This window comes from Hirundo rustica, chromosome 10 (assembly GCF_015227805.2).
Source record: "Hirundo rustica isolate bHirRus1 chromosome 10, bHirRus1.pri.v3, whole genome shotgun sequence".
Classification (NCBI taxonomy): domain Eukaryota; kingdom Metazoa; phylum Chordata; class Aves; order Passeriformes; family Hirundinidae; genus Hirundo; species Hirundo rustica.
In genome coordinates this window covers 9,939,040-9,966,915 of record NC_053459.1, presented here as the reverse complement: position 1 = coordinate 9,966,915, position 27,876 = coordinate 9,939,040, and the positions used below count along the sequence as shown (strand labels likewise).

At 38.3% G+C, this 27,876-nt stretch overlaps 1 protein-coding gene across 6 annotated transcripts in view; it reads right to left on the bottom strand.

Moving 5' to 3' along the window:
- Positions 1-24,850, bottom strand: part of RHBDD1 (rhomboid domain containing 1) — a 28,395-nt gene extending 3,545 nt beyond the window's left edge. The window contains exons 1-6 of one of the 6 annotated variants that reach the window (XM_040074572.2): positions 24,807-24,850; positions 18,727-19,243; positions 17,087-17,219; positions 13,669-13,757; positions 11,981-12,031; positions 7,375-7,497 (exon numbers count right to left, since the gene is read on the bottom strand). In XM_040074572.2, coding sequence (XP_039930506.1) covers positions 7,375-7,497; positions 11,981-12,031; positions 13,669-13,757; positions 17,087-17,219; positions 18,727-19,159 — 829 coding nt within the window. In that variant the 5' untranslated portion in view covers positions 19,160-19,243; positions 24,807-24,850. Of the gene's footprint in view, positions 1-7,374; positions 7,498-9,649; positions 10,173-11,980; positions 12,032-13,668; positions 13,758-17,086; positions 17,220-18,726; positions 19,244-20,090; positions 20,308-21,292; positions 21,356-23,304; positions 23,323-24,585; positions 24,676-24,806 lie in introns of those variants that run through there. The other 5 variants (XM_040074573.2, XM_058421993.1, XM_058421992.1 and 2 more) reach the window with 5 other exon arrangements.
- Between the last annotated feature and the right edge of the window lie 3,026 nt (positions 24,851-27,876).

Sequence of the window (27,876 nt, the reverse complement as noted above, 5' to 3'; positions counted from 1 at the left end):
TATAAGCCACAGTGTTCAGAAATGGTAATTAGGCCACTGCTACTACTGAAACACCAGCTGACGTCTGTGCAAGAAACCAACACAGCTTTTCAACACATCAGCAAAAACAAATCAAAGACTAATGGAATCTGAGGCTGTATTTAAAGATACAGAAAACTGCAACAACACTGGATGAAAGACAAAACTAAAGGATGCAGTACAAACTTAGAACAAAACATTAATCCTTCCATGGCATGTTTTAGAACTTTATTGTGAATGAGAGCCCCATTCTGTGAATACAGAAGACTGAGACCCTCATTCCCATCCTGTCACTCTGTGCAGGAGTTCTTTTGTTACTAAAGTTCACAATTAAAGCACTTTGGACAAAAACAGGAAAATCACTGTAATTGCAACAGATGTAACTAAACCTGTATTAATATAATGCCACAGAAGTGTTACATCAAACATTCGCACTTGATTTTTCCTCTTCTCTGAAGTTGTGACCTCATTTTCAGGTTAGATAATAGGATTTGCAAGGCAGTTTCTGTAAGATTCAGAAGGAACATATCAAGAACTGTGAAAGTCTCACTAGCAGAAATATGCACTTAGGTCTGATGAGAGGTGTGTAGCAAATAAGTAGCAGAGGTATCACAGAGCAGTATGTCTGCATTTCTTGTTCATGCCAGCTTTAGTTGTGTTAAAGAAGAACCTAGAACCTTTCAGTTTAACAGCTTACCATTTTCAGTATCACCATCTGTCCTGGCACCACTGACTGTGGTGTCCATACAAGCACCAAACTATACAAACACTTAAATACCCGTACACACAAAAACAGACGCTTCTCATTTCTAAAAAACTCTTACTTTTGGAGAGGCTTTGCTGCAGAAGATAATCACAGACAGCAGTAATCCCTTTTGAACCCAGCAAGGACCATACAGCTAACTGAAAAGGAAAGCTCTGGTCTGGATATTTGAGCAAATGTGATAACTTGCTTGGTTTTCATTTATACTAGTTTTATATAAATTATCTCTCCCATAAATAGTATAGCCCTACTAACTACGTTATAAGAACAGATATAATAAAGTTTATTAACCAGCACTTGAGTGTGCTACAGAACAGATACAGCGTGCTACAATGAACACCTGACTTGCCTTGCTTTTTAATGAAAAAATACCAATGCTTAAAGTGTTCTGTTTGAGAAAATGGGAGTTCTCTTAGTTTATAAACGTGCAAATATTTGGGTTTTTTCCCACAGAATCAACAAGGTTGGAAAAGATCATTGAGATCATCGAGTCCAACCTATGACCCAACACCTCATCAGGCAGACACTGGCACTGAGGGCCACTTCCAGCCTTTTTTAAACACTTCCAGGGACAACGACTCCCTGACCTCCCTGGACAGCTCATTCCAAGGTATATTTGATGCATTTGGAGTTAGAAGCAGGAAACTGAAGGGCATCAAGAAGCCAGAGGCAAAAGCCCAGTGTTGCTCTACTAATTTCATCTCTTCCAACCAATGAGTAGTCAAATCTTTACATTTAATCAAACTCTCATATGATTTACTGAGTTGTACAGAGAATCCTAAGGAAAGGCAGTACAGAGTGCAGGCATTTTTCCTCCTTTCATACTTTAGAAGGACTAGGAGGCTTCTAAAAAGAGCTGAGACACACAAAACACAGCAACTTTTCACTGTTTTGTGTTTCACGAGAAGTCAGACAGAAACAACAAACGAATCAAAAACGTAAAATGGCAAAACTGCTTTTGTTCTTTCCTGTTCTTCCCCCTGCAAAATGCAGACATGCTATACAGTCAGAGAGCTTTAGCTTTTAGCACTTATCACTGCCCCATATTTTCCTACTCAGCTCCAAGTAGGCCACATTCATTAGCCTTTGTTTCTAACACAGCCCTCTGAGCTTCTGTCAATGTATGAAAAGAATTTTGTCATGCTACAAAGCAAACTATTCTTCCTGGTGCTGATGCCAATGTCTCATCTACAGACTTGAACATAAACTGGTGAAGAAGAGAAATGGAAGTAACTACTGTTTCTGTGCTATGCTTTGGAACAGCTGACAAATGAAAAATCAAATTAGCAGGAGAGTAGCTGAGGGTACTGAATTTAGAAGGCAAGTAACATACAGTGAATCCAGACACAGCTGGATTGTTACAAGGGCAAGCCAGAACAATCTTGAACAGTCTCCATCTCTGTCTTGTTTTTAAAAGGAGATGGTAAAATTGAGAAATACACAAAACCATTCCCTCCCAAAAGGCTGATGATGTGTTTCGGTGAGGAAAGGAGGTGGCTAAAGACTTAATCTTTAATCCCTTCATACTTGAGGATTTTTATATTTATTTTAATCATGCTTCAAAATCTCATCTTTCCCATATCAGTCTCACCAAAATAAACTCTTTTTAAAGTAACAAATTGTTAAAAGCACATTGGTAACATTTTTAGAAACCATCAATCACTGCCTCATAAGCCAAAAATCTTACTGCACACTCAGATCATCCATTTGGTACAAATAATCAATGCTACAATGCAGAAGAGGATAGAGACCACTGCTGGACTTGATGCTCTTCTGCAAAGAATTAAGGGGATTAGTTAAACAGCTACCTCCAGCTACCATTTAGCTAGATACAGAAAATACTACAGGAGACACGGCAAAACATAATCTCACTGCATTTCCCAATCATTTCATAATTCTCCAGATATTAATTCATCTAAACGAAGGCTAAACTCATTACTAACTGAAAGTGGTTGATACATTACATTAATGATGTCTTTCTTTCTCAAGTATTGAAAGGAAATTTACTAACCAACTCTAAAAACCCTACATGCTACTTGACCAGTCCCTAGGATAAGACAGACTGACAGTCTCTCCTGAGAGGAAGAAAGCTCTGAATAACTTCATTAGAAGGAGAATTATTTCAGGTGGGCTGTACATTTATCATAATGTAGTAGAAATATTTTGTTGAGCTGCAAATAGTAAGGCATGCTTTTCTTTAGAAAATTACTAATTTATTCAGTCAGACATTAAAAAAAGAGTTCAGAACATCATTTTTAAATGGTTCTAATGAAAAAAAACACCCCATAAACTATATACATAATCTATAGAATTAATCCAACGATAAGCTAAAGTTAAAATAGTAAATTATGGGTAAATCTAAGATTAGAAATATTCACTGACCTTAGTTTACCAGCAAAAACATTCCCAGACTAAGTTTGTTAACATTTGCAAGAATCTTACAATATAAAAACCACTTTGCTTTCCCGTTACTGCATTTCTGCTTGCGTAACAAAGACCCACAGCAACAAAGGAACTCTGAACAATATCCCTTTCCCAGTGCCAAGCCTGAGAAACCCAGATGGATGGATGGAGATACCAATGCACACTGGAGCCACTCCCCAGCAGCTCCCCCTTTCTCCGAGGGTAAGGGATGCTTTTGTGAGCCCACACACAGCTCCTGCTAACGATGCCCACAGCTGGGAAGCAGAAGTGCTGTTCTCCAGCAAGGTGACCCTGCCAAAGCCACTGTGAAAGAACAACTTTGGTCCCTTCATGAACAAGTTCAAGTTACTGAGAGAAAAATATTTCCAGGAACCACTGAAGTCAGAGAAAAGACTCCCATTTGTATCACCGGGTCTTAGATCAAAACACCAAGAGGTCTCTACCTCCACATGCAAACCATGCTTTTAACATAGCTGTAACGTGTATATGCATGCAAACCATCTCTAGCTGCATCCAAGACTTAACTATTTTTAGTGTTTTCCTCCTATTTTGTCTTCAGCAGTTGAAAGAATTGCAAGAAGGAAACCATCCAAAAGAATTGTCAGTACCTGCAAGTGCATTTGCATATTTAGAAACTCCCAGAAAAAACCTCCTCAGCATTCTGTACACATTTCAGCATGAAAATCTGAATAAATTCTTACCTCAAAATCTGTTGTAGCAATAGCAAGAACCTATGTCACTGCCAACTTGCTGTCTAAAGAGCAAAGGAAGCCAACCCTTTAGGCGGTATTTCCAAAAAGCCCTGCTTTGCAGAATTGGTCTTTACCCCACAGTATTTCAGAGGTGCTAACTGGTTGTGGCAGTGGTTTGAAAGAGAAACCCACGGTGAAAGGCTCAGTGGTTCATTTAACTCTTTCAGTGAACTTTGATCACTACTGTAAAGAGAATCGGGAGGTTTTCTGGTTCTGTTTTTCAGCAAACCTCTTATCCTACATCAACCACTACATTTATGAAGAGACAGATGGAAGAGAATTCATGAAATATTTCTAAAATAATTCCAACTACACTTCTTGTTACAAGTGGTCTGCTTCTTACACTGGTACCAAAACTGTGTGGAAATGATAAAACTTCACTGATTTATTTTCCCAGAAATTTGCTTAAGAAAGTGCTGGTGATCAGATCATAGAGCCCAGCTGCAGTTTTAGAAAGGTATTTAGAACATGAGATCTGCTCAATGGGTTTTCCAAGAGCTGTGTTGGGACCCATACTATGAATTTAAAGAAAAAACATCACAAAAGCTGCATCTAATTCTCAAAGCCTAAATCCTAATGTATGATTTCATGAAATGTATTTTAATCTGAAACAATGCACTGCATAGCAGAGCACATCATCTGCTTTAAGGTATTTTTTACAGAAAACCACCATATTCAAGTGCAATGACTGGCATTTCTATGATTGCAGAAAGAACAGATAACAGTGGAAATAAAATATACAGCATTTCTCCAGTTTCCTCAAAAATTCCATTCTTATATTACAATATTACAATCTTCCATGGGCTGGCAAATTTCCAAGACTCCGATAAGAAGTCCTGTCTCAGCAGCAAACAGACATGGGAACCCTTCCAGGAAAAGGTAAGCCAGATGCCCAGGCATCTCCTAACTGGTCCAAATGACTCTGACTAGCCCATAGCTGGCCATCTAAAAGCTTTGGAGTAGAGAGGTATTCAGAGGTTTCGTTTTAAATCAAAAGCAAAGAAATGCAGACAGTTCATGATAAAATGTAAGAGGAATGTCTATACCTGATATTTGTAGGTATTCCTTTTCAATCACAAACTAGAAAGATTATAACCTCTATGTTTTAAAAGCTTAGTCTTTTGTGGAGAAACACCAGCTTGCAAAGGATTCTTAACATTAGTGACATTGAAAGTCAGACACTTGGAAGTTCAACTCACAAACAATCCCAACACCCACCACAATAGAAATCCAAACCCACATCCCACATTAATCAAGATATTTCTTCTGAGCAGAACAGCAAGCACACAATAGATCAGAGACCTGTTTATACTGGGGTTACATTAAGGGTGGCTGGTATATCAGTATTAAACAAAAATGTCAGCCATGTATTTGAACTTCACAGTAAAAGGAGTTTAAATATCAAAGGCTATGACTTTTTTAAATCCAAAATTATTTTCTTAAGTAAAGGAAGAATTATTGCAATTTGAAACCAATATAAAATTATGAGAACAATAAAAATTCAAAAAAACCCCAAACCAAACTAAGCCAACAACCTCTGGAGAGAAAACCAATTAATGCTGTTTAAATGGTTTCTTGTTTGAGGCAACAACTACAACTGAGAATTGAAAAAAATGTAAGCTGCAGTTCCTTTCAGCAAAGAGACCTAAATCACTAAAATAGTTTGGTAGTCTTAAAATTGATGTCTCCATAGATCTCAAACAAGCCTAGTAATTTCTTTTCTCGCACTAGACTCTAATTACTATTATCATAGAAATTTTCAGGATATTGCATAAAAACAGATCTGCAGTTCAGGAATGCCTGAATGTGGAATAAACAGAAATGCTGCATCTTTAGGTTGCAGCATTTATGAGTTGAGTTTAGATGATGATATGAGTTTAGATAACCCATGTGTGAGTTTAGAGAATAGCATCTACTGAGCTTAAATTCAAGCCATGTCTTAATAGAAATTAGTTTTCAGTTGTGGACAACAGCTGATACCAGGAAATTCTGTATTATATTTCTTTTATTAGCTTTGCAGGATACTATCACAGCAATTTATAATAATGGATTGACATTCTATATTCATAATGGTACATTTTGTGGCCTAGAAGCCATAATAAATGTGCTTGTCCAAATAAGGATGAAAAAAATATTATTAATCAATTGAAATCATTGGAGTACTCGGTTGTCCAAGTCACAGAGAAGCTGTGATGGTTTAAATGTCACAGCTGGGGAAAAAATTAATAAGAGAGCCCTAAATTGATTGTGGTACCTGCTATTACAAGCTATTTCAAATTATTTTATATAATTTTTTGTCATGTTAAGTACCTGTTTCATCATCCATGTAATTGCAAGAATCTCTGAAGGTTCGTGCTTCAGGGAAAATGTATCGTGTCCGAAGGATAGTGCTCATTCATGCTAATTATTTTTCCAACTAACTGACAGGGAAGAATATCCTAATTGCCCATTAGCACAGTAAATTTCATCTCATCCTTTGTGTCCTTAAAACAGGTGTGATCAGTGACACGCTCTGCACCGTGTTCTTTGTGAAATGAGACATCTGCCCATAGGCAAACTGAACCTTAACATAGCTTGTTTAAGGGAGTATTTTAAGAGCTCAAATCTAAGGTCTTGCTTGTCCAAACTAAACTGTTCCAGCAGGTAGGAGAAAGAGGTGCAAAATAAAGCAAGATCCCTGTATAATTGATCACACCAAATTATACTGGAAACAATACTGGAAACCTTTTCTGCTTTCCTTGCCTGTGAGGCTTAAAAACTGTAACCAGCACTGAAACCAGGCACTAACAGGGTGATGAGAAACCCTGCTTTAAAGTGAAACTTGGTTTGCCACAGCAATCTGCAAGTGAGGTACTATTGAAATTCATTCCTGTGTTTCACCAAAGGACATTTCTCCAAAAAAACCATACTCCCTCTTACAGCACAAAATTTATCTTTGTTCAAAAACACAAGCCGGCAAAAAATACGCCTTACCTGGAGTGTTGGAGATTATTTAAGGCTACAAATGAAAGTTGCAGATGTTTCACAGTGATTTATGTAAGCCTTTAAAGTGTACACTGTCTGCTTATATCTATTATAATCTTATAATTGTTACTTTTATTCTGTTTTCTTGATAGTTTCAAAAAATGCCACAAAAATGGCTCATTCTTTCAACTAACATCTCAAAATGCTTAATATTAGTAGCTTTGAAGGATTTCTTTCTTTAACTCAATGTTAAAAATTATGCAAAATATCATCTTAAAAAGGCAGTAAAATAGACAATATTCCTTACACTAAAACTCATTTTATATCCATTCCTTCCCAAAATTACAAGGTATGTCCAAAAATAAGTCATGAGGAATATATCTTGTTTTCCCTCCCGAGTCCCTTTCAGAATAAATCGTAACTTAAGAGATAAAAATGCAATAAAATTCCTACCTCTTTCATTAAGACTGTTTAGCACTGCCCTTTCAAGCTGTTCTTCTTCACTGAGCCCACCTGTATAATCAAAGTAGCTCCTTGGAGTTCTGTATTGATAATCTGGATAATAGCCATAATACCCTGTAAAATGAATCAAAAAATAAAATAAAACGCTGCTACTCAGCAAGTGTGAAATCAGATATTATCTTCTTGCTATCTTTCTTCCACAAATTGTTTTAACTTGAAAAAAATAATTGTTAGGGTTCAGTTACTTATTCAATATATGCCATGAATTAACTTCTAATTTATAAAGGCACAGCATGGCAACGGGAGGGAAAAAAAAAAAAAAAAAAAAAAAAAAAAAACAACAGGAAAAAAGATGGACCAGACATCTCAATTTATTGTAACTGTTAAAAGTAAGTGTCACAGAATGGCTATTATTAAGAAGTCTCACACAGAAATTGACAATTTTCATCATCTCCTTTTAACATTTAGTTGTCAGTATTTGGACACCTTACTGCTACCACTGGAACACAAACCAGGTACTGTTCAGGCTTTTTCTCCCCATCTCTCTTCCCCTTTCCCCTAGGGCCCATAAAACAACGTCATCCTAAATTCCAGTCATCTTTGGACCTAGAGAAGTCAGAGGGGAAGACTGCTGCATGCTGTACACAGCTCACGTTGTGCTCTGGCACAGCCGAAGCTGCCCCGCCGAAAGGCGGCAGAGCAGAGATCTCCCCGTGCCCCACTCAGTGCTGCTGCGCTGCTGACAGCTCGACCTGGCCTTTGCAAAGCTGCCAGAGCCAGCACAGGCCATCACCCACCCAAACACGGGCCAGTCAGAAGGGAAAAATTACTTGGCTAGAGGACTGAGCAAGACTCTCTCCATGTTAACAGCACAATCTGATCTTGCCTGAGCACAGAAGACTTAAGCTGAGAAGAATGATGGAAAAAAGACACACTTTTCAACTGAGGGAAACTAGGGAGAAAAGTCCTATTTTTCTATTCCATTTCTGTATTTTCGAAACACAAAGCTTTTGTGATGTGTTCATTTCCAGACAGCTGAACAAGGGATTTTGAAGAACCAAAATACAGAAACTTTGCCAGTTTCTTCCAACTGAGAGAAAATTATACAAAGGTTTTTCAAAATGAGTAAAGTGGAAATATTTTTGTATGAAACAAATACAGCAGACCATTTCTTTTTTCTTCAGATTATTAGCATCAATGATAGTCTTGTGTTCTTTCACTGGTTCTATCAGTTCCAGGTGAAACTTGGGAAGTTTCTGTGGTTAATAACAAATACAGACGACACAGTAAGGACTAATAAGTAATTTCTTTTTAAAAATTATCTTGCCAAAGGAGAATATCCCAAGCTTTAGAACCTTTAGACAAATAAAACCAGCAATACTCTGTCTTCAAAGTTACACAGGAACAGCAGGAAAAACTGGACAGAGTAACTGCACAGAATTCTACACAGAATTATGTCTATTCCTCTGTATTTGCAAATATCCCTGCATGGATTTTATATACACAAGCACATGCATACAGATGTATGTATACACATACACATTACACACACACATTCTGTCTGTGTCCAATTCTTTCTTGTCTGGGAACACAACTGACACTGGAAGATTTTTCCTACACCTGCAGTGAAATCTGACTGAGGGAGAGCATTTAGCTGCTATGTCTGTAGACTTTGGATGCAAATCTTCACACACTCCCCTCATTCTCCTCTCATTTATGTTAATTTGAATGAGTATTTTCTCAGCTATAAATTTATTTTCTGGAGGCTTCAAAACTACATGCATGAAGAGTGTAAAAATCCTGGTACTAAAAGCATGAAATTATCTGATGAAAGCAAAAGGATGCTGTATTTTAGGTTTGTTCTATTGCTGTAGTTCTTTCTCTGTTTTATGTTTCACACTGCCAGCAAGTTTTAAGTGCTTAGAAATCTGCAATCTTTTATTTTAAAACAAGACACAGTTTGGTAACGTTGACATGTTCAAGGTGTTCCTATTAATCAAAATAAATGTCCTAATACTTTATTCATGAACTGCACTTAGAGAAAACCTAATTCACCTACTAAATACTCAATGTGTTAAAATTACACTTAAAACCTTTTTTCTCTTAAAGCTGTTTCATAAAATCTTTTCTGACCATACCTTCATCTATTTTTCTATTTAAACTGGTATTTAAAGGCACATAGTAATAAATCAGCAATGCCAGAAAGTGAAATACTAATCAAGATATGCATCATTAGCCTATGACACTAGAGCAAGTTTTCTTCATTCACAGATGGCCAAATTTATTCCATATATCATACACCAAGCAAAAGGTTAAATCTTCCATTAAGACTCTGCAAATAGGATGAAAGACAATTACAAAGTATATGAACAGGGAATGAACATAACAAATATATATTTTCTTAACTGCAGTAGTAAGTCATTTTAGACAAATGAATTTAGTACAAAGAAAAAGATGAAATGGTTATATCTAAAGGCAAACTTGGAAGACAGGGTAATTCAGGTTAACTCTCTCCATCTCCCCTTTGTCCAAAAGAACTCAAAGTAACAACATTTGCGGACTGCCTAAAACATGCAAAGAACGCCCAGACTTCCTTGTCAGCATGCTAAAGCTTTTTTTTCCCTCCCCATCATGGCAGATCCACTACATGAGATCTTTTCCATTTCCCCTGCTTGAGAAGAGCTGGAAAAGCAAACAGAAAGGGCTGTTCAGAATCTCTCTGCTGCTCCTCCACAAGGGTGGTCTTGTACACCCACCCAAGCTCCCAGCAGCTGGTGTTCGTACAGGGGCTGTAATAGATCAAAGAGTTTAAATGTCAAGCACAAATTCTTATCTTCATTAGCTATTAAAGGACTTTTTCCAACATAAATCTTTGGCGTTTCCACCCACCCTGCTGTTCTGGGACACTGGAGGAAGGGTCTGTGAGCAGCTGGGCTGAGCAGCACCTGTGGCTGGGTGAGCACGTCTACCTGGGCTGGGACTGCCAGCCATGGGAACAGGTAACTAGTGCTTGCTGCACACAGCGTTCACCTCTCGGTTCACTTCACAGTAGGAATTGTTTCATTTCTTTACTGGCCTTTAGATCAAATGGGTTTTGACGTGAGAGCAAATTAGTGTAATGAAAATCCTGGGTAAATATACTTTTAAGTTGGAACCATCCCTGTTGCTGTTGTTGAGGAAAGCAGGCTAAGATCTTTTGTTTAGGAATTACAAAACAGATGTTTCAAAAATACTTAAGGGCCCAGAATCCTGCTTGTGGGAACTATTTAATGTAATAATAAAATTGGAGATAGATCATGGAAGGCAAAGTCCATCAGGGAGAATAAAAGCAGCTATAAACTTGGCTCAAAGTAAGCACATCTCAATTATAAAAGACTACACAAAATAAAAAACCCCTGCCTGACGAAACATCAGAGAACAGTAAGAATGATCAAACGTGTGAAATAGTTTCCTTATAAGCAACCAGACAGACTCCAACTTTCCAAATGAGGGAAAAGATGACCATTGTGAGTGCAGGACTGAAGCCTAAAAAACCACTAAGGAAGGAAGTACATCAAGAATGAAGGTTCAGTCTCCCTCTCCAAAGAAGAATTAATGGGCATGAAATGAAATTAGCAGTTAGCAGGTTCAATCCAAACCAAAAAGTGACAGATTCTAAACAAGGAAACAAACTGAGAGTATTTTCTGATGATGTAGGTGCTAAAAGTGTTCATGTCGATTCAAAGAGCTTTTGATAATTGATGGAAGAAGGATCTACCACAGGCTATTAAAGACAAAATTCCCTCATAAAACTTTCTGCTGAGGCCATCTTTATGCCATAAGCCACTGCACACTGGCAGATATCTGAGAGAGTTATCACTATGCATTTATGCTGTTCTTCCAGCAGATGCCTAGGAAAGAGCATAAATCACTACAGGAGATAGGAGATGCAGGATCTGCCTCCCTTAGCTCAGATCCAACACCCAGAGCCCCTCTCCTGGCCCTCACAGACAAGGACTCCACCTATTATTTCTGTATACTCCACATGCAGTGATTCACTGTTCTGCAGGAGAAGTGAATCAAATGTGCTCTGCTCAGTGTGCCAGCATTCCAACCATCCATCTATAAACTGAAGATGGCCTAAATTCAGTCTGCTGAGGAGGGGCTTTTTGCACGTAAATGACTTCATTTATAAAGAGTGTTCAAAGGAAGATCCTTGTTAGAAGGGAAAAAAACACCCTAGAATGGAACAGATCAATTTCCCAGAGGAGGGCATATTCACTGAGGTCCAAAAAGCTGCTCTCAGTAGATACAATTCCCCTGCTGCTACACCTTGTGCAAAAGGGATGATATTTCCCTAAGGTAGCATTTTAGAAAGTCATGACCTTAACTTGAGGCTTAAGCCTCTTGTACAAAATCCATCCACACACTTGCCTGTGGAAGAAAGGTGAGACATGCCCAGAGAAGTAATGTAAGTTTAGCAAGGATACACGTGCAGAATATTTTGTATACTATAAGTTTCCATTTACATAGCTTTCCTACAGGCTTTCTAATCATTAGCAAAAACTATTTTTAAAGCTGGAATAAGTTTTTTGGTTAAGTGGACAAGAATACTTACCTGAATAGTAGTCTCTAGGCCTGTCAGGCTCAGTGAAGAAAGAAATGCCAGCTAAATAAAAGAATAATGCATATACTGTTAGAATAATCATATTTTCTTTACAGAATACAAAATTCAAGTTTAAAACACCCTGTCTTTAAAAGTCTGTTTCGTAAGATACAGGCAAGAAATCAGTAACGGGTATCTGTGGATTGTTTTTGGCACCAGCGAGAAAATGTACTATTGCAAGCTTGTATGTTGTTCCAGATTTTATCGTAGTGTTACCATGTTCAAGCAACATATCCATGCAGACTAGAAAAAAAGCAAACCAACCTATAATGTTCTCCCCAGAACACATAATGAACAATTTCTCTACTAGGAGGATTCATTAATAATAATGTTTAATGCACAGAAGACTGAGGACTGGAGCAACACTGCTTTATCCCTGCTTTGCTACGCAGGAGAAAAAAACCCGCCCTTGTACTGAACTCTGCTTCCTGCAGCTGTCAGTCACACAGCACCTGCACAGCAGCCCGGTCTCCAGGGCAGGTTTCACTAACAGTACTGCAGGGTTATCGCTGAACCCCAGAGAAATTCATTGCAAGGGACCTCAGAAGGTTCCCAGCCCAGCTCCAGACCCGAGCAGGGTTGGTGAGGGGATCAGAGCAGGTTTCCCAGTCAGGGCTGCACCTCGCCAAGTCCAAGGCTGGAGCCCCTGAAGGTGCCCTGACAGCTGAGCTGATGCCTGCCTGTTCTGTAGTCATCAGGTCGTGCCCCCATGGCAGGAATCATGCAAGGTTAACCTTTAACTAACGGGACACCTGACGTCTGTTCCCTGCAGCAAGGCAGGAAAGATGATGCTTTGGTGTCCTCTCCTCCCTGCCAGCTGCTGAACATACATGACTGACAGACTATCCCCAAACCGCGATCAAAGACCCAGGGAGAGCACACACATTTGAACAAATAATTCCCCACTACACAAACACCGTATCCATGCTCAATTTGATGGAACAGTCATGAATAAAGTACTCAACCTAGCAAGCAGTCAGACATAAAAAGCCAAATATTCAGCTAACCAACCCCAGCACAGCTGTCGTGTCAGGGCTTAGACTTCCAATTAAAACACTGACATTTATGGGAGTGTTCATTTAAAAGTTTGCAGGGCTGTATTTAAAATAACTGTTAAGACTAGAGATGTCTAAAGATATAGTATTTTTAAAAAAATATTAGTACTGCAATATAAAAACCTGTAATGAGACACTGCTGGAAAGCTTGAGAAACCCAGTAACAATTTCTTAAGCATCCCACCACCTTTTTTAAACCATAGAGATTTCCATTAGAATCGACAAAGCAATAGAAATCAAGATGGAAACATTTTGTTCTGACATGTTTAAGGCTTCACCACACTTCATCTGAAGTGACATTTTCCTTGAAAGATTATACTTTAAATAAATACTTAAAAAGAAGAGTAAAAGGTATTCCTCCAAGTAAATATATTTGAAAGTCACATTTATTCTTAATTGTTCTTATCCATATTTAAGAAAAAAAATTGAATTTTTTCTTCTGCATCTACTTTAATAAAATGAGCATATCTTTAATTGTCTAAAAATTTGCTGGAATGGGATGAATTTCTATATGCAAGACTTACTGAATTTTCAAAATAGAAGTGTTCCTTATGCAGATTTTGTAAATTCAACAAAATTCTATACCTGCACAGGCTTGCATGATCTTTTTCAGAGGTCCCATAGTGTACATCAATCCAACAAGAATCCCTGAGAGATGCCCAGCGAAAGAAGTCCTGGAAAATAAAAAAATCTCGAGTAATGGAAAGGGAGACTTTTTTTGGTAGGGGTCCAAAAGGGAAAGTGTAGAATTTATTGTAAAGTGAACATCTCTGAGACTTCCCTGAGAAAGTCCCTGAGTGACACCAAACACAGAGACATTGCCTGCCTGTGAGGATATAATGCCAAGGTTTCTTTCTTTGAAACTACCTTAAAATTGGGAGTTAACACAGTTACAGAAAAGCATTTAACGAATATCCCAAAAAACCTCATTGGAGAGATTATTTTAGTTGCTAGAGAATATGCTTCCCCTAAAAGCATTTAAAGACTTACCAAAGGAGTAAACTGGTTTCAAGCTTTAGAAAAGTAACTTACACTGTAATGTTTGGGCAGATCTTACCAAAACCATGTACGGTTCTGAGTGGGAGCACAAACACAATACTTTCTACTGCACCCTCCATGCAATCCTACAATTAGCCTGAAAGAAGCATGAATGCAGATCCACTGCAATCTTTGTAATACACTGCCTTCAAAATTGAAAGGACAATTGAAATGCTGAGATCCAAATTCTTTTCTATGCATACCAACAATTTCTTTTAAAAATATCATTACCATTTGTATACAGAACAAAAAGGCTCTGGAGTCTTTTGAGAAATCAACCCAGAAGCACATGTTTACAGTAAATACGGAGATTTTGCTTCAGTTATTGACGTGACTATGGGCTACTCTATAAAATCAAAAATCAAATTTCAGCATTCAAATTAAGAGTTACTCTTTTGTGTTTAAACATAAATTAAAAGAAAATCTCCTGAATTCAAGCAGGTATAAACACTACTTGCAAATTTTTCACCTTTATTATGAAGTTACAGAAGCCAATACACCAAGCATTAAAATTTCTTTTATGTTATGTAGAAATAACTCATTTATACAGGTTGTCAAAAATTTTAAATAATATGATCTAAAATTAGCTCTTTTTCTCCTTTATAAAGTAGAAATGAAACCTCTGTTTAATGAACCAAGTGTAACATTTGCATCAATTTTTACACTCAGGTCAGTGAGTTATAGGTATGATGGCACAAGCGCTCAAGCCAAGACAACTTCCAGGCATCAGTGGTAAAAGGAGACAGGAAAATGTACGTGTCACTAGAGGGAGGTAAAGATCAAATCTAAATTCACTCTTGGCATCTACTTAACCACAAACTGGTATCCTGCCATGAAAAGCTGCAGTTCTCTCTCATCAGTAACCAACAATTCTCTAAAGAGTAACATAAATACTGATGTAAACATTTATAGATAAAAGGTAGTTAACAAAATAAAGTATCTATAAGGAACTAATTTTCCAGAACAGATTTTCCAAATTTATGAAAAATGCATGCCTAACTTGGAAAATGTCTGACCTCAGAAAATGAAAAATACTTAAAAATCACCTACTCTAAAAATCACCAAGATACTGGTTCACCTAAGACTAAAGATATTTGCTCAATTCTGGAAGAGGCACAGCTTAACAGAAAGTAATTTTTCACATGTCTGTTCTTCCATTAAACAAATAATCCCCAGGACTGCTAAGCAAAGCCTCAATCTCAATATTCTTTATGGAAGGTGAAGATTAGAAGGATCCTGAATGCACTTTAAATTTTTTTCCAAAACAAAAACACTAGAGAAAGAAAGTAATCATATGTGAGTAACTCCTAAATCCTCTCCCAGCACACAAACCAAGGTTTTCAAAACGCTCAATATAACTTTTGTCTCTTTCATTGGTTAGGGATTCTCAGGTGAACCTGCTACATCACTCCAATAAGGCAGGTCCAAATTTACTGCATGGCTTTCTGACCTCAGGATTCTGCCCCAGTTACTGACCTCTTCTCTATTCACAACTAAATTATGCACCTTGGGCTACAAAAGGAACCAGTTAAACATAGACTTCAAATATTACAACCTGCCCTGAGCACACAGATGAGCACGTAAGAGCAATGCTGTGAGAGCTACAATTGCTATGGCTCATTGCAAGGCAGTTGGCAGTTACTAATTAAACATGAATTTCTGGAGATCACTACCTGTCTTCTGTAGCCCCCATTATCATTTAAGTGCTGTGAAATTTCCTTCTGTAGAGAACTCTGTAGAGGTTTAGATGAGGCAGCAATCTAAACTTCCATGAAATTATGAAATATTGTTGATATTAATTCTGGACTTCCTATCCACGCTCTATACAAAGACATTCCTACAGTAATGCATCTGAAAAAGAACAGTACACAATATCTGAAATCATGTTTTTCCTCTACCATAAACAGTATAATATGGTTTTACTTAGTACTTAACGCTCTTCCACTATTCTTTAATTAAAACCAGAATTGTTAAACATATCACCAAACAAAACCTATATTCAGCTAAAACAGCAATTTATATTTTTCAGAAAAATGTTTTTAATGCACTGAAAGCTTTAGTTTTATACTTGTAGCAATGCCATGTAGCTCACAAATAAAACTGCATTTGGGCAGAGCACTCTTCTGTCTTTAATCCTCACTGCAGTCAATTGAGCAGCCAGGCATAAAGCAATAAAACCAGTGCTTAACCTAAGCAATATTTGAATTCTCCTTCTGCGCTAGGAAATGTTCTATCAGCTATATCATAGCATCTCACAAGGAATATCTCAGTACTGCTGAGCTCTTTTTTTTAATCTTTCTGAAAAGTGGGAAATTGTACATAAACTGTGATTTGATGGTTCAGAGGTTTTGTGTCTATACTTTGCATATATTCAGCAATGTGATTCACAGTTACAAAATATTACTTAGGGAAGTTACTCATTTGCAAACAGGACAACAAAAATCAGCTGCCAAAGAAGAGCAGGACCCTGTTCTCCCAGAGGTAGGGGGAGATGAACCGTGCTGCCACAGCACATGGGGAAACTGAGGGAGATGACCAGCAGCACTGCAGGACAGTGACACTGACAAAACTGGCAGAATACTGGATGATAGTCTGACCATAAATCAGAGGAGTGACTAAGGCAGAGTGGGCTAGGACAGAATGGCAAGCAAACAGCGGAATGCTGCTCAGCTAAGGAAGCCCTTGGCACTATGGTGGAGTAGTTTAGTTACCTCGTTGAAAAGACACAGCCCTTTTCCTTGTCCATTAACTCTTGTTATCTTCCCTCAAAAACTCAATTACACCTTCTGGGAACAGTATTTCAGGTATTTGAGATTTACTCAAAATAGAGGGCTTTAAGGAAAAAGATTGCAGCCCCACACTGCACTAGGATACCTTGGACACTACTCACACTTCATGAGACATTTCACACTGCTCCAAATAGCCCAAATCTTTCTCCTTTCTTTGAAATACTAAATGCACTTACCCTGGGGAGATTAAATGAATAGCTATCAGCTCCACCCAACAAGCGTATTTACTGGATATTGGCAATCCAAGGACACTGCTCACTCTTCCTGGATTATAATGGTTGTTCAGAACTTTCAAAGCAAACAAGACTCCTGCAAACAAGAAGAAATCACATGAAGAGAGAAATACTTGTGCATGAATGATAAAGAAATGCACACAATTCGAAGTACCATGCAATTTCAATGTAACATGAAGGATATTGCTGCATGCCACAACAGTTCTGTTCTTTCAGTGATACTTTGCAGTGACTTAAAAAAAGATACAAAAATTACTTATTTGTGTAACAGCCAAATCTAAGCTGCTTTTTAATGAGCCTGCTCACTGTAGATATTCAGGTATTCAAAACAATACAAACATAATTTAAAATGGGAGTTCTAGTTGAAATAACTGACAAAATTAGTGAACTCAAAAAAATGTTCTGTGACTTAAGAAAAGCCACTACTGAAAACAAGACAAACATGTGTAAAACTCAACAGCAGGTTCAAATTCTGAATAAATGGAAAATCATCTTATATATAATCCAGAATCACTTGTTTCTGAAAAAAAAAGTAGATAAATCACCTTTAATCACAGTAAATAAGACTAATTTCTAGCTGACTGCAACTGTTTTGTCATGCCACTGCCAGCCAATATGATGGAATGAATTCAGAGAACTTATTGGAAGTGTTTATGAAAAAGTTCCTCTCAAGAGAAAGCTCACAGCAGTCTGAAAAAGCCCTGAAAAAGGAACAAGTAGAAGTTTTGACATGGACACATCAAGGCTGGCACAGACAGCCAAACCATTCAGGGAAAGGGGCTGCACTCAGGGCCTCTACAAAAGAAAGGCAGATATTAGAACTGGGCATTTCTTGCTACCAAAGCAGGGTGACCAGAAAACACCTGGAGGTCCAGAGGAGCAGCTCCCAGGATGTTCCAGCTCGTACCCACTGCAATATCCCACGAAAACCTCAGAGGTGTTGGAGCAACTTTCTTAAAGGCTAAAAAAGAGGGCTTGCCTTCTAAGGCTAGTCCCAGTGACAACAAGGAAATCCCCTACTTATCTAGAAACGCAGGGCTACTTCCACTTGACTGCAGATTTTTTTTAAAAGAGAAGGAGTTTACTGACTTAAAAATGATCTGCTAAAGGAGGAGACAAGACCATTACTAGAAAGAAGATGACCAAAATCAGGTGTTTGGATGTTGCTGGCAGAAGCAAATCTAGGGGAATCTCTCCAAAGACAAGCACGAGTAATTTTAATCTGACAGGCTTTTCTAGAAGCCACTAAGGAGCATTACTGAAATGCTTGTAAGACATCAGAAAATTAAGAGTTCAGATTTCAGTTAAGCAGTGATATTAAACAGAAAACACAATTCTATTAGAATGATGATATTTTCCTGTTCTCAGGTGAAGTCCCTGTTGTTGGCAGGAACATGAACTACTTTATGTTCATGCCCAGAGTACACGCTTTAAATTGAAAAACAGGATAAGCATACTGACATGACAATCATACATCTATACAGATGTACACCTATCCTCTTTCTGCAATTAACAGTTACTGTTATATAGTAACTATACACAATAACTTTACAAACATAACCTGGACCAACTCTGTGTCTTACCTGAAAAACCTACACCACAATTCATTTCATAGGAAGGATCATCCAGAATTATCACAAGCAGGACTTCCAGCACAATGTAAACTATTCCAATCAGTACTGAAAATACTGCAATTATGTAGGCAAACCATAAGCTCTTCAGCTTTCTTTCCAGCATTATGCCCTTCCAAAGCATGGAAATCATGTTATAATACAAATGCCAATCATCTGCATGGTGGAAAGGAGCAAGCAGCAAACGCTGCCAGTTCTTTTTGTGGACAGCTTCATTTACACTGAGACACACTTCAGTCAGTGGCCTCAAAGGATTCAGAAAGAGAAAAACATTCAGTACAAGCACCCCAAGGGTAACAGAGGGAATGTTCTGGAATCCAACTTGAGAAATCTGATAAAGCAGCAAAAGCAGTCCAGCACTGACTCCTCTTTGCCTTCGTTCCATTGTTACTTCTTATTCAAAGAAATGTGAAGATTATACCGATTTCCAGTCTTGTTCAATTTCAAAACCAAACAAGTTTTGGAAATCCTGAAAGAAAAAAGATGATTTGTTATATACATATTGTGGTGTTTTGAAGATCATCACCGGTTTTTGTGAGTTTTTAAACACAAAAAATTCATCAAGGCAATCAGCTGAGAACTTTTAGATATCAGAACAAAAATTCAAGTGAGCAAATAACCCCAGAATTCGTAAACTGATACAAAACACAAATAAAAGTGATTCATACAGGTAATCCAGACAAGCATTGAGAGACAAAGAAGTCTGCAACTTCTCTTTCACATCCCTGCACAGGCTGTACTTAATCCATTAAAATACTTGGGTATTCTAGACATGTTTTTATTAATTCTAATTCAGTCATGATAATCAAGATTTCAGGAACAAAAACAGTTCAAAATTCTCCTCTGGAGTCTCAGTTTCCAGTATTCCTATCTTTGCCACATATTTATTTTTTTTTAATTACAATTTTTCCAACTTTTACAAATATTCAAAACAAGCTAAGCTTGAAAACTAGGAGTTACAATTTTTAGAAAAGAAACAGAGACACAACTAAGTACTCTTAGATGCAATTTGACAATTGTTACTGCTTTCCTAGGGATGAGAATAAAGAGTTTAGTTTATAAGTAAGCAATGGAGAAAAGAAAACTGTAGGGGGAAATCATATTGAAATCCAGCATATAAAATTTAAAGAGTTATAAGAAAATTTTCATCTCTGTCTTACTTATGCCAGAAAAACCCAGGGGATCAAAGAGGGCTACAGAAATAGATTTGGCTAGAAATGGAGCTACTCTGACAGGAACTGACAAGAGAGGAGGGAGGAAGCTGCACTGGATAACACAGCACAGGGGGATGTGCAGTTTCCAGAGCGTGGACCCACCTCTGGAGGACAGGAAGAGATTTCAACCTGGTTCTGGGGGCTACCCCAACTTGCAGAGTCCTGCTTTTACCTCTGAAAACTCTGCAAGGTGACCCAACAACAGCACAGCCTCTCCTTCCCTCCAGGGTGTCCCTTCTTTGCAGAACTACTGAAGATACGCAACACATTATTCCATGTGTAAGCACCAGTTATGTAGAGCCAGCAAAATACAATTACTCTTCAAAACTCTGCCACCAGGTTCCAAATGAAACCGCCTGAAATATCCATACATATACAAAATTCTCATCTAAACAACCTTCTTTTTCAGGTCATACACAAAACAGTTAAAGATAATATACAGATAATATACTATAACAGATAATATACTAATTTTTTATTTAAATGCCTTTCCAAGTCATACAAAACTATTCTCCTTCGATATTTTCACTAGAAAAACAAGCAACAATCTAATTATTCTAGAGGACAGGAGGAAAAATGCATTTATAAAGGACAGCTCAAGCTTCAAAATTTAACCTAGCCCATTATGTCTGTTAGGATTTACTAAGTTTCACATTTCTACAGACTATTGCTATGCCTGCAAACACTTCACTAAACATTTTTATTCTGGTATTCGGAGTATTCTTAATAATTTGATTGGGTTGCATTCCACAAAGTCAGTGAGCACATGGAAAAGAAGGAAAGCACCTCTGGATGATGTTATCCTGTAACAGCAAAAGGACCTGGGAGACTTGCACAGGGCAGAACATCAAAGACAGCCAGGGAGGGGCCAGGCTACCTTCTCTGCTTATCCTGAAGTGAGGGGATGCTAGTTCACAGACAGAATTAATTAATGCCACTTCTTATAATTATTTTGTCCCTGTGTTTCTCTTTAAATCACATTTATGCTTATTATAGCAATTTAAGAGAAGAAAAAACCAAATTGGTTGGTTTTTTCAATCCTGAAAACAACTGCAGCAAACCAGAATGCATGTAAAATATATTTGCTATATTACAAAGAAAGTCACTACCTTTTCCCCACGTTATTATCTTGGAGATGCTACATAATGCCTGACCCTTGTCCAAAATAGAGTGAAAACAACAGAAATGTGCTTTATGACAGGCCTCTTGAACATGTAACTTCCTACACTGGTGCCTTCCAAAACCAGTTCCTAATAATCACAATTTAACTGCAGAGAACACAGCTGTAGCTCAAATGAACCAACCTGTTAAACTGCCAATTGGTCATTGCAGATAATTACATTGTCAGTCTTTGACTTTAAAGTCAGTATTACCATAAAAAACAGTCAATCCAAAGCTTAATCATTCTCTTTTTCCACACTAGCTCAGATATCAGGTAGACAAACATCCCCCAATATTCTGATAATCTTCTGCCCAGACCGCTGGCTTTTCTTGTACTGTATACACAGTTACATCTCACATCACAAAACTGTTTCCACAAAAACTCTTTGTATTTAAAAGTGAACATGCTTTAAGAAAAGAAACCCTCATCCAGCACACAGCTAGACAATAATAATGGCAAAGGACTGGGAATGCTTTCCATCATGATTACAGCAATCCTAGTTATCACAAACCATTCCCATTACTGAGAGCAACCAAAAATGTCAGCCAAAACACATTATGTGTTTGAGTCAAAGGGAAAAAGATACAGGAAAAGAGAACAGTAGTTATCTGAGAGCTTTCTGGAATGCAACTCCCTTAAAACACATAGAGCTTTCTTCAGTTTGAACATTCCTCCTCAGCCTCTACTCTGCTTTTTAAAAGTCTAATGAGGCTTCAAACAACGAAGCAGTTTTTTCCTTTTTCCTTTTTTTTTCTTTTTGAAAACATGCCACCTACTTCAAAACGTACAAATTTCCAGAACAGACTTGAAATGGACATTTGTCTTGCATCCAGGCTGCCACGTGTCTGCATTTTTGTCACCTACTCAAGATAAATGTCTGAACTAAACACTCTTGGAATTTGCTTGTTTTATACTAATCAAGTAAAAAGCATTTAAACTTATTTTTACTGTGACAAACCCCTCACTTGGCAACCATAAAATATTATGACTTCACATTACTAAAAAAATCATGTAATAAATATTTTAGTAAATACCAGTTAAAATGAAATGTTCTACTGTCTATTCCTGTAGCTGTAATTTGAATTTACAGGAAAAGAATCTCCCTGTACCCTTGCTCCCCCTAAAACAGACATAACTACCCTGAAATTTTGATTTATGTTTATGCAAAGCCAAATACACTCTGGAAAAAAAAAATTGTGCATTCAGCCTACATGTCCAGATTAGAGGTACACCAACGACAAAACCACTTGAAAGGTAAAGGATGAGTATCAGATCCTGAGCACAAAACATTCCACAATCCAGATAAGCCTCAACAGGCACGCACCACTTATCTGTGAAGATACAGTCTCAGGCTACAGAAGCTTCTCCAGGTAAAGCAGAAACAGCGTTTTTAGGGCAAAAGAAGCAGGAGCCAACTGTAAACACTTTTACCGTGGCCCTCAAACTCTGCAAAGGGGTGGGGGAAAGGCCTAACAGAAGAAAACAACCAATGCAAGGAAAAATAAACTAAACGTTTGAAACATAATGAATCATCCCGTTTAATAAGTATTCAAGGAGAAGGTCAGCCACAAGCTGTCAGCTACAATAAGCTTTGAAATGTCTAGTCAATTACACAGTTCATAGCAAAAACAAGGTTCTGACTTGATCATAAAATTAATTACTTCATAAAGAACAACTTCTGGATTCATCAGATGTGCCTTTAAAGGGTTTTCCTTCACAAAGGAATACTGAATGATAAACTGAAAAGCATTTCAGAATTTGGTGAGAGAAGTCACACATCTGTAATAAAAATGTTTTAAAACAATTTAAGCCAGTAACTCCCTTGCTGAGACAATTCAAAGTTAAATATCAATGTTCAATGACTTCATAAATGGCTATATCACAGTCTTTTTTTTTATTATGCAACATTTTAAATGTCATTCAAAGTTTTCTGTGAGAATAAAGTTCTTCTGCCTCATATCTGCTACAACATGAAAACTGAAGGTGTTTTCCAGATATTTAATCCTCTTAGGAAGTCCTTAACAAAATAAGCTTTTAAACTAAAAACTTCAACTTAAAACTGAAAATTGTGTTCTGAAGGGTATAACAATTACTGTTCACAATAAAAAATGCACATTAAACAATACATGTCAAGAATCATTTTAGCCACCTTACCCAGAATGAGACAGCTTTCACAGGAAAGAACCCAAGGGGCTAGGTCAAACCGTTCTCATAACAGACAGTAATTAGTAACTGCCTCTCAAAACACCAGGATACATCTACACTAATTGAAGCTGAAGAAGTGAAATAGTCATAAATATTTAATATCACTGTACTTGTGAAGGTAAGAGCATGTCACAGCTTAAAATAAAAATACATCAAAACAACAGCAAGCTTCAGATTAAGCCACAGCTGAATTTTAACTTCAGAGATGTTTAACTCATGGTCAGGGATTTGGGTTTTGGTTGGGGTTTGCTGCTTTTTTTTCCCCACTTGATTGCAAGTGTTACAGGTGTATAATGTTAAAACTGCGGAATCATACTAGAAGAGCATCCTCCTTTATCTGAAGAGTTTTTCTGTATTATGAAAAATGAAACCATTAAACATTGCCTGACTCCCAAAGTGTGATGCACAACAGCTCTTACAATTTTAGCATTACTTAGTAGCTTTAAGGAGAAATTTGTCTGCAGTGTGTAGGAGAAAGGAAGAACAGGAAACTCACTTCTTAAAGAAATCCATTTTAAATAATACTGGTTAAATATAGAAACAATACAGAAACCCATGCTTTCTAGCATTAGCATTATACTACTGTTGTCAACACCTCCAATCTATGTCAATAAAAAACCAGTTCCAGGAAGAACATCACTGCGCTATTTCAGGAAAACAAACCAGCTCAGGTATCGTTAATTACATTTTATAGACACCTGAATTACTTTAACTCGGTGTTTTAACAACTGTAAGACGGCTTACCAATATATACTAGCCATTGCTTTTTCTTTGATACAGCTGCAAGTTATTTGCGGGTTTTGGGTGGGTTTTTTGTTTTGTCATATTAACAAAGAAAGGGATATAGCTCTGGCCAGTTATTGATTTTTTTAAAGAAGCTGTTAACAGAATTTGTAAAAAACACCACTGCAGAAAATGGGGTAAATGAAATCAGTAACCCCAAACTGCGGAGGCTGTGAGGAGCACAGCACATGTGCAGCTGTGGCTGCGGATAAGCCCCGGGGGTTCCCCACACCCGGCTCCTCCTGCGCACCCAGGAACCGAGCCCCGCAGGCACGCCGGCGGCTGTGTGTACAAAGATAACGGCTCTGAAACCCTGAAATATTGCGGATTCGACTTCTCAGGCCGCTTCACTCCCGTAATTCCCACCACCACTCACTGCAGAGGCGGGAACGAGCTAAGCTCAGCGAAGGAAAACTTCCTACAGAGCGCAGCTCGAAGGCAGCTTACCCAGCCCAGAGCCCGCTTGTTGGGGCTTGCACCGGGCACCCCCCGCTCAGCAGGGCGGCGCTCCCCGGGCGCGGGCCGCGCCCCTCACGGCCGGGGGGCCGCTCTCCGCCGGGAGGCGGCGGCAAAGGCAAGAGAAGAGGAGGGCAGGAGAGCGGAACAGGAGAACACGGAGGCAGGAGGTGGCGACGGCGGCCGCGGCGTCCCCCCGCCCCTGCACTCACGTTCTCCGGCGGCGGCGGCGGCACACGGAAGCTCGCCCCCCCCCACGTGACCCGCGGCCGCCACTCCGCGGCGAGGGGCGTGGTCTCGGCCCCGCCCGGGGAACGCGCCGCGCCTGCGCCGGGGCCGCCGCGCCGCCAGGGGCGCTGTGCGCGGGCGGGCGGAGGCCTGAGGGCTGAGGCGGGAAAGCTGAGGCGCCGCGGCTGAGGCGGTGTCTCGGGGCGGGTATTGGTCGCTGGCACTGCCCACTATTAAAATACATAGTCGGGTTTCCTTTGAAAGCATTTTACTGCCCATGCAAAACAGTAACTAGTTCTGTAAGTTTAATACTTCGAGGACTTCTTTTTCTTCAAGAGTTAAAAGCAATTAGATGAAGACATTGCAGAATCGCAGAATTAATAAGGTTGGGAAAGACGTCTGAGATCACCAAATCCAACCTACGACTAAACCACTACCGTGTTAAACAGACCATGGCACTCAGTGCCGTGTCCAGTCTTTTCTTAAACACCTCCAGCGGCAGTGACTCCACCTCCCTTGGCAGCCCATTCCACTGTCTAATCACTCTTTCTGTGAAGAATTTCATCCTGATGTCTAACCTAAACCTCCCCTGGTGCAGCTAAAGACTGTATTAGTTTCACTTTTGTAGAGTACTAGTCACTGGTGTCACTGTATTATTCCCCAAGTTTGACACAGATACCCAGACTGTGAGCTTTGTTATTAATATTCAGTAGGGAATACATTGAGCAAATTATAAATGCCTGAAATAATAGGTTCCCATAGAAATGTTGGCAAGCTGATGGTGCAAATATGTGACTAGAAATGAATCATACAAAACCCATAGCCAAAGCTACATGTAAACCGCCTGATTTTGCTGTCATTTATGTGGCACTCAGGTTTCATAGAACATTTTGGCAACTCGTACAAGTATGTCATAGAATTTATATGAAAATTGCATTTTGCCCTTCCAAAAACAGCACACAGCTCAGCAGACTGGCAGGCATGAAAGGGGCTGAATTCCTAGAAATAGGGTGGAGATCAAGTTAAAGAAGCAAGCTTTGCCAAAACAAGCAACTTCAGCATAGTCCTCTCTTCCAAGAACGAACAGAAGCCAAAAGAGGCGGGCAAGGCTCAGTGTGTACCACCACTTAGACACATTACCTTAAGCTCCTTACTTTTGGCACATTTAGATCTGCCACCTCAATTAATACTAATCATAATAATTCATAGAAATCTCAGGATGTGGCGGTTAAAAGTGCCTGAACTGATAGATTTTTTTATCATACACCAGGTTTTCTACAATTGGTGCAATTTCCTGTAACAGCATACTCCGTTTTCTGACAATGATAACTTCAGTCCATAATTCTTAAAGATGCCATATTTATTGCCTCAATACAGGCCCAGATCCTATTACTGGATGTGCAAGTCCTGAGGTTGTGGTTCCTTTCTGGGACCTAGAAGATCGTCGTTTCCTTCATGGGTCAATCTGAGCAATTGTATATTACTATTCTCTCTTTTCAATATGGCAGGGATAACAAAAGTCACAGGAACAATGGGAGGCTAAGGAAATGAATAATATGCTCTAATGCTATAATTAATGGGCCACATATGTAGCTAAGTTTTAAAAAAAACCCCACCATTGTTCTTGTACTCTTTACCCAAATGTGGGATTTTATACCCATTAAGTTCTTAAAAGCTGAGGTTCTACACAAATTTTATACTAATATCCTGCCAGATCATCTGGGTTAGTTTATACTTACATAAATAGCTGGTTAGAAGAAAAAAAGAAACACCTGCTTCTCCCTTTCTTTAATCTCATGCCACCATTCACCTCATGGATTTCTTTTACTTTTTTGTCTGAATGTTAATTTTTGTTACTAAATAAAATTGAATGAAATGAGAAACACTCTTCACATATTACAACTTTTTTTTTTTTTTTTTAATGAATTCTACATTTGCTATATGTGTGCCATACAAGCTATTACTCAGCTTTTCAATGTGCATAATGTTCTTGAGTAAGAATAACTGAAGGGCTGGCACATAAAAGGTTGGTTGAATTAATTTAAGGCAACATCCTTTTCCATTTAAGCAACTATTAACAGTATAAGTTCTGTTTCCTGGTTATGTCTGGCCTGATTAGAAAGAGAATTCAATACTTGGATGGAAAATAAAGAAGAAAAAACCAAACCCATCATTTTCATAACCCATGTACTCCTGGTACAGGAGTGACGCATACAGTCAGTACTGCTTACGCCTTACTGCTAACTATATAATCCATGTAAATATTTATCATACATCTATTATCAGTGTAAACATACAGCTTAGTCATTTGTTGACCCATAATGAAAAAGTGACATTGAGATCTTTGCTTAATAGCACAAGGTTTAAACATGTTTTAGAAGCAATAAAGCTGATCTCAGAATACTCACTTTTTCTGAGGGTTATATAGGGCTTTTCAACATGTAACAATTGCAAAGAAACATCCTGCTATGAATGCACGGATGCAAATTAAATCCATATCTGAAGGTTATTTTTCTAATTAATGCTGGGAATATGATAGCAGCACATTTGAAACACTGTTTATGTTAATCTTGAAGGAACTAGTTAGGGCAAGCCTGCAAATGTAAGAAGAATGTCAGAGTGTAGTTATGGTAAAGGAACTGTGGCTGTCACTACGTGACAATGTTTACAAAAAGTAGAAGAGAAACATGGTAACCCAGAATTTGATACACTGAATATTATGAGTCTGTCAGAAAATTATCAAAATATAGATGATCAAAGGATCAGTTTAAACATGTTATTAGTTTATATATGCTGTTGTACCACTGCTACCATTCTGGTTCTGAAAACAACATAATGCCTTGGAAACTGTGGAGACAAGCCCTTCTGAGAGAGACAGATGGAAATAAGATCTGATATGAATGCTTTGTATGAGTTCAGGGCTTACTCTTCCATAGCCTTTGATCTGACATTAACTGTGCTTTTACTATGTAGTCCACCTCTACTAACTTCTTTGCTGGCAGGTTGCTTTCTCCAGTTCAGCTGCCAGCATCACTGACACAGTAACTGTATAAT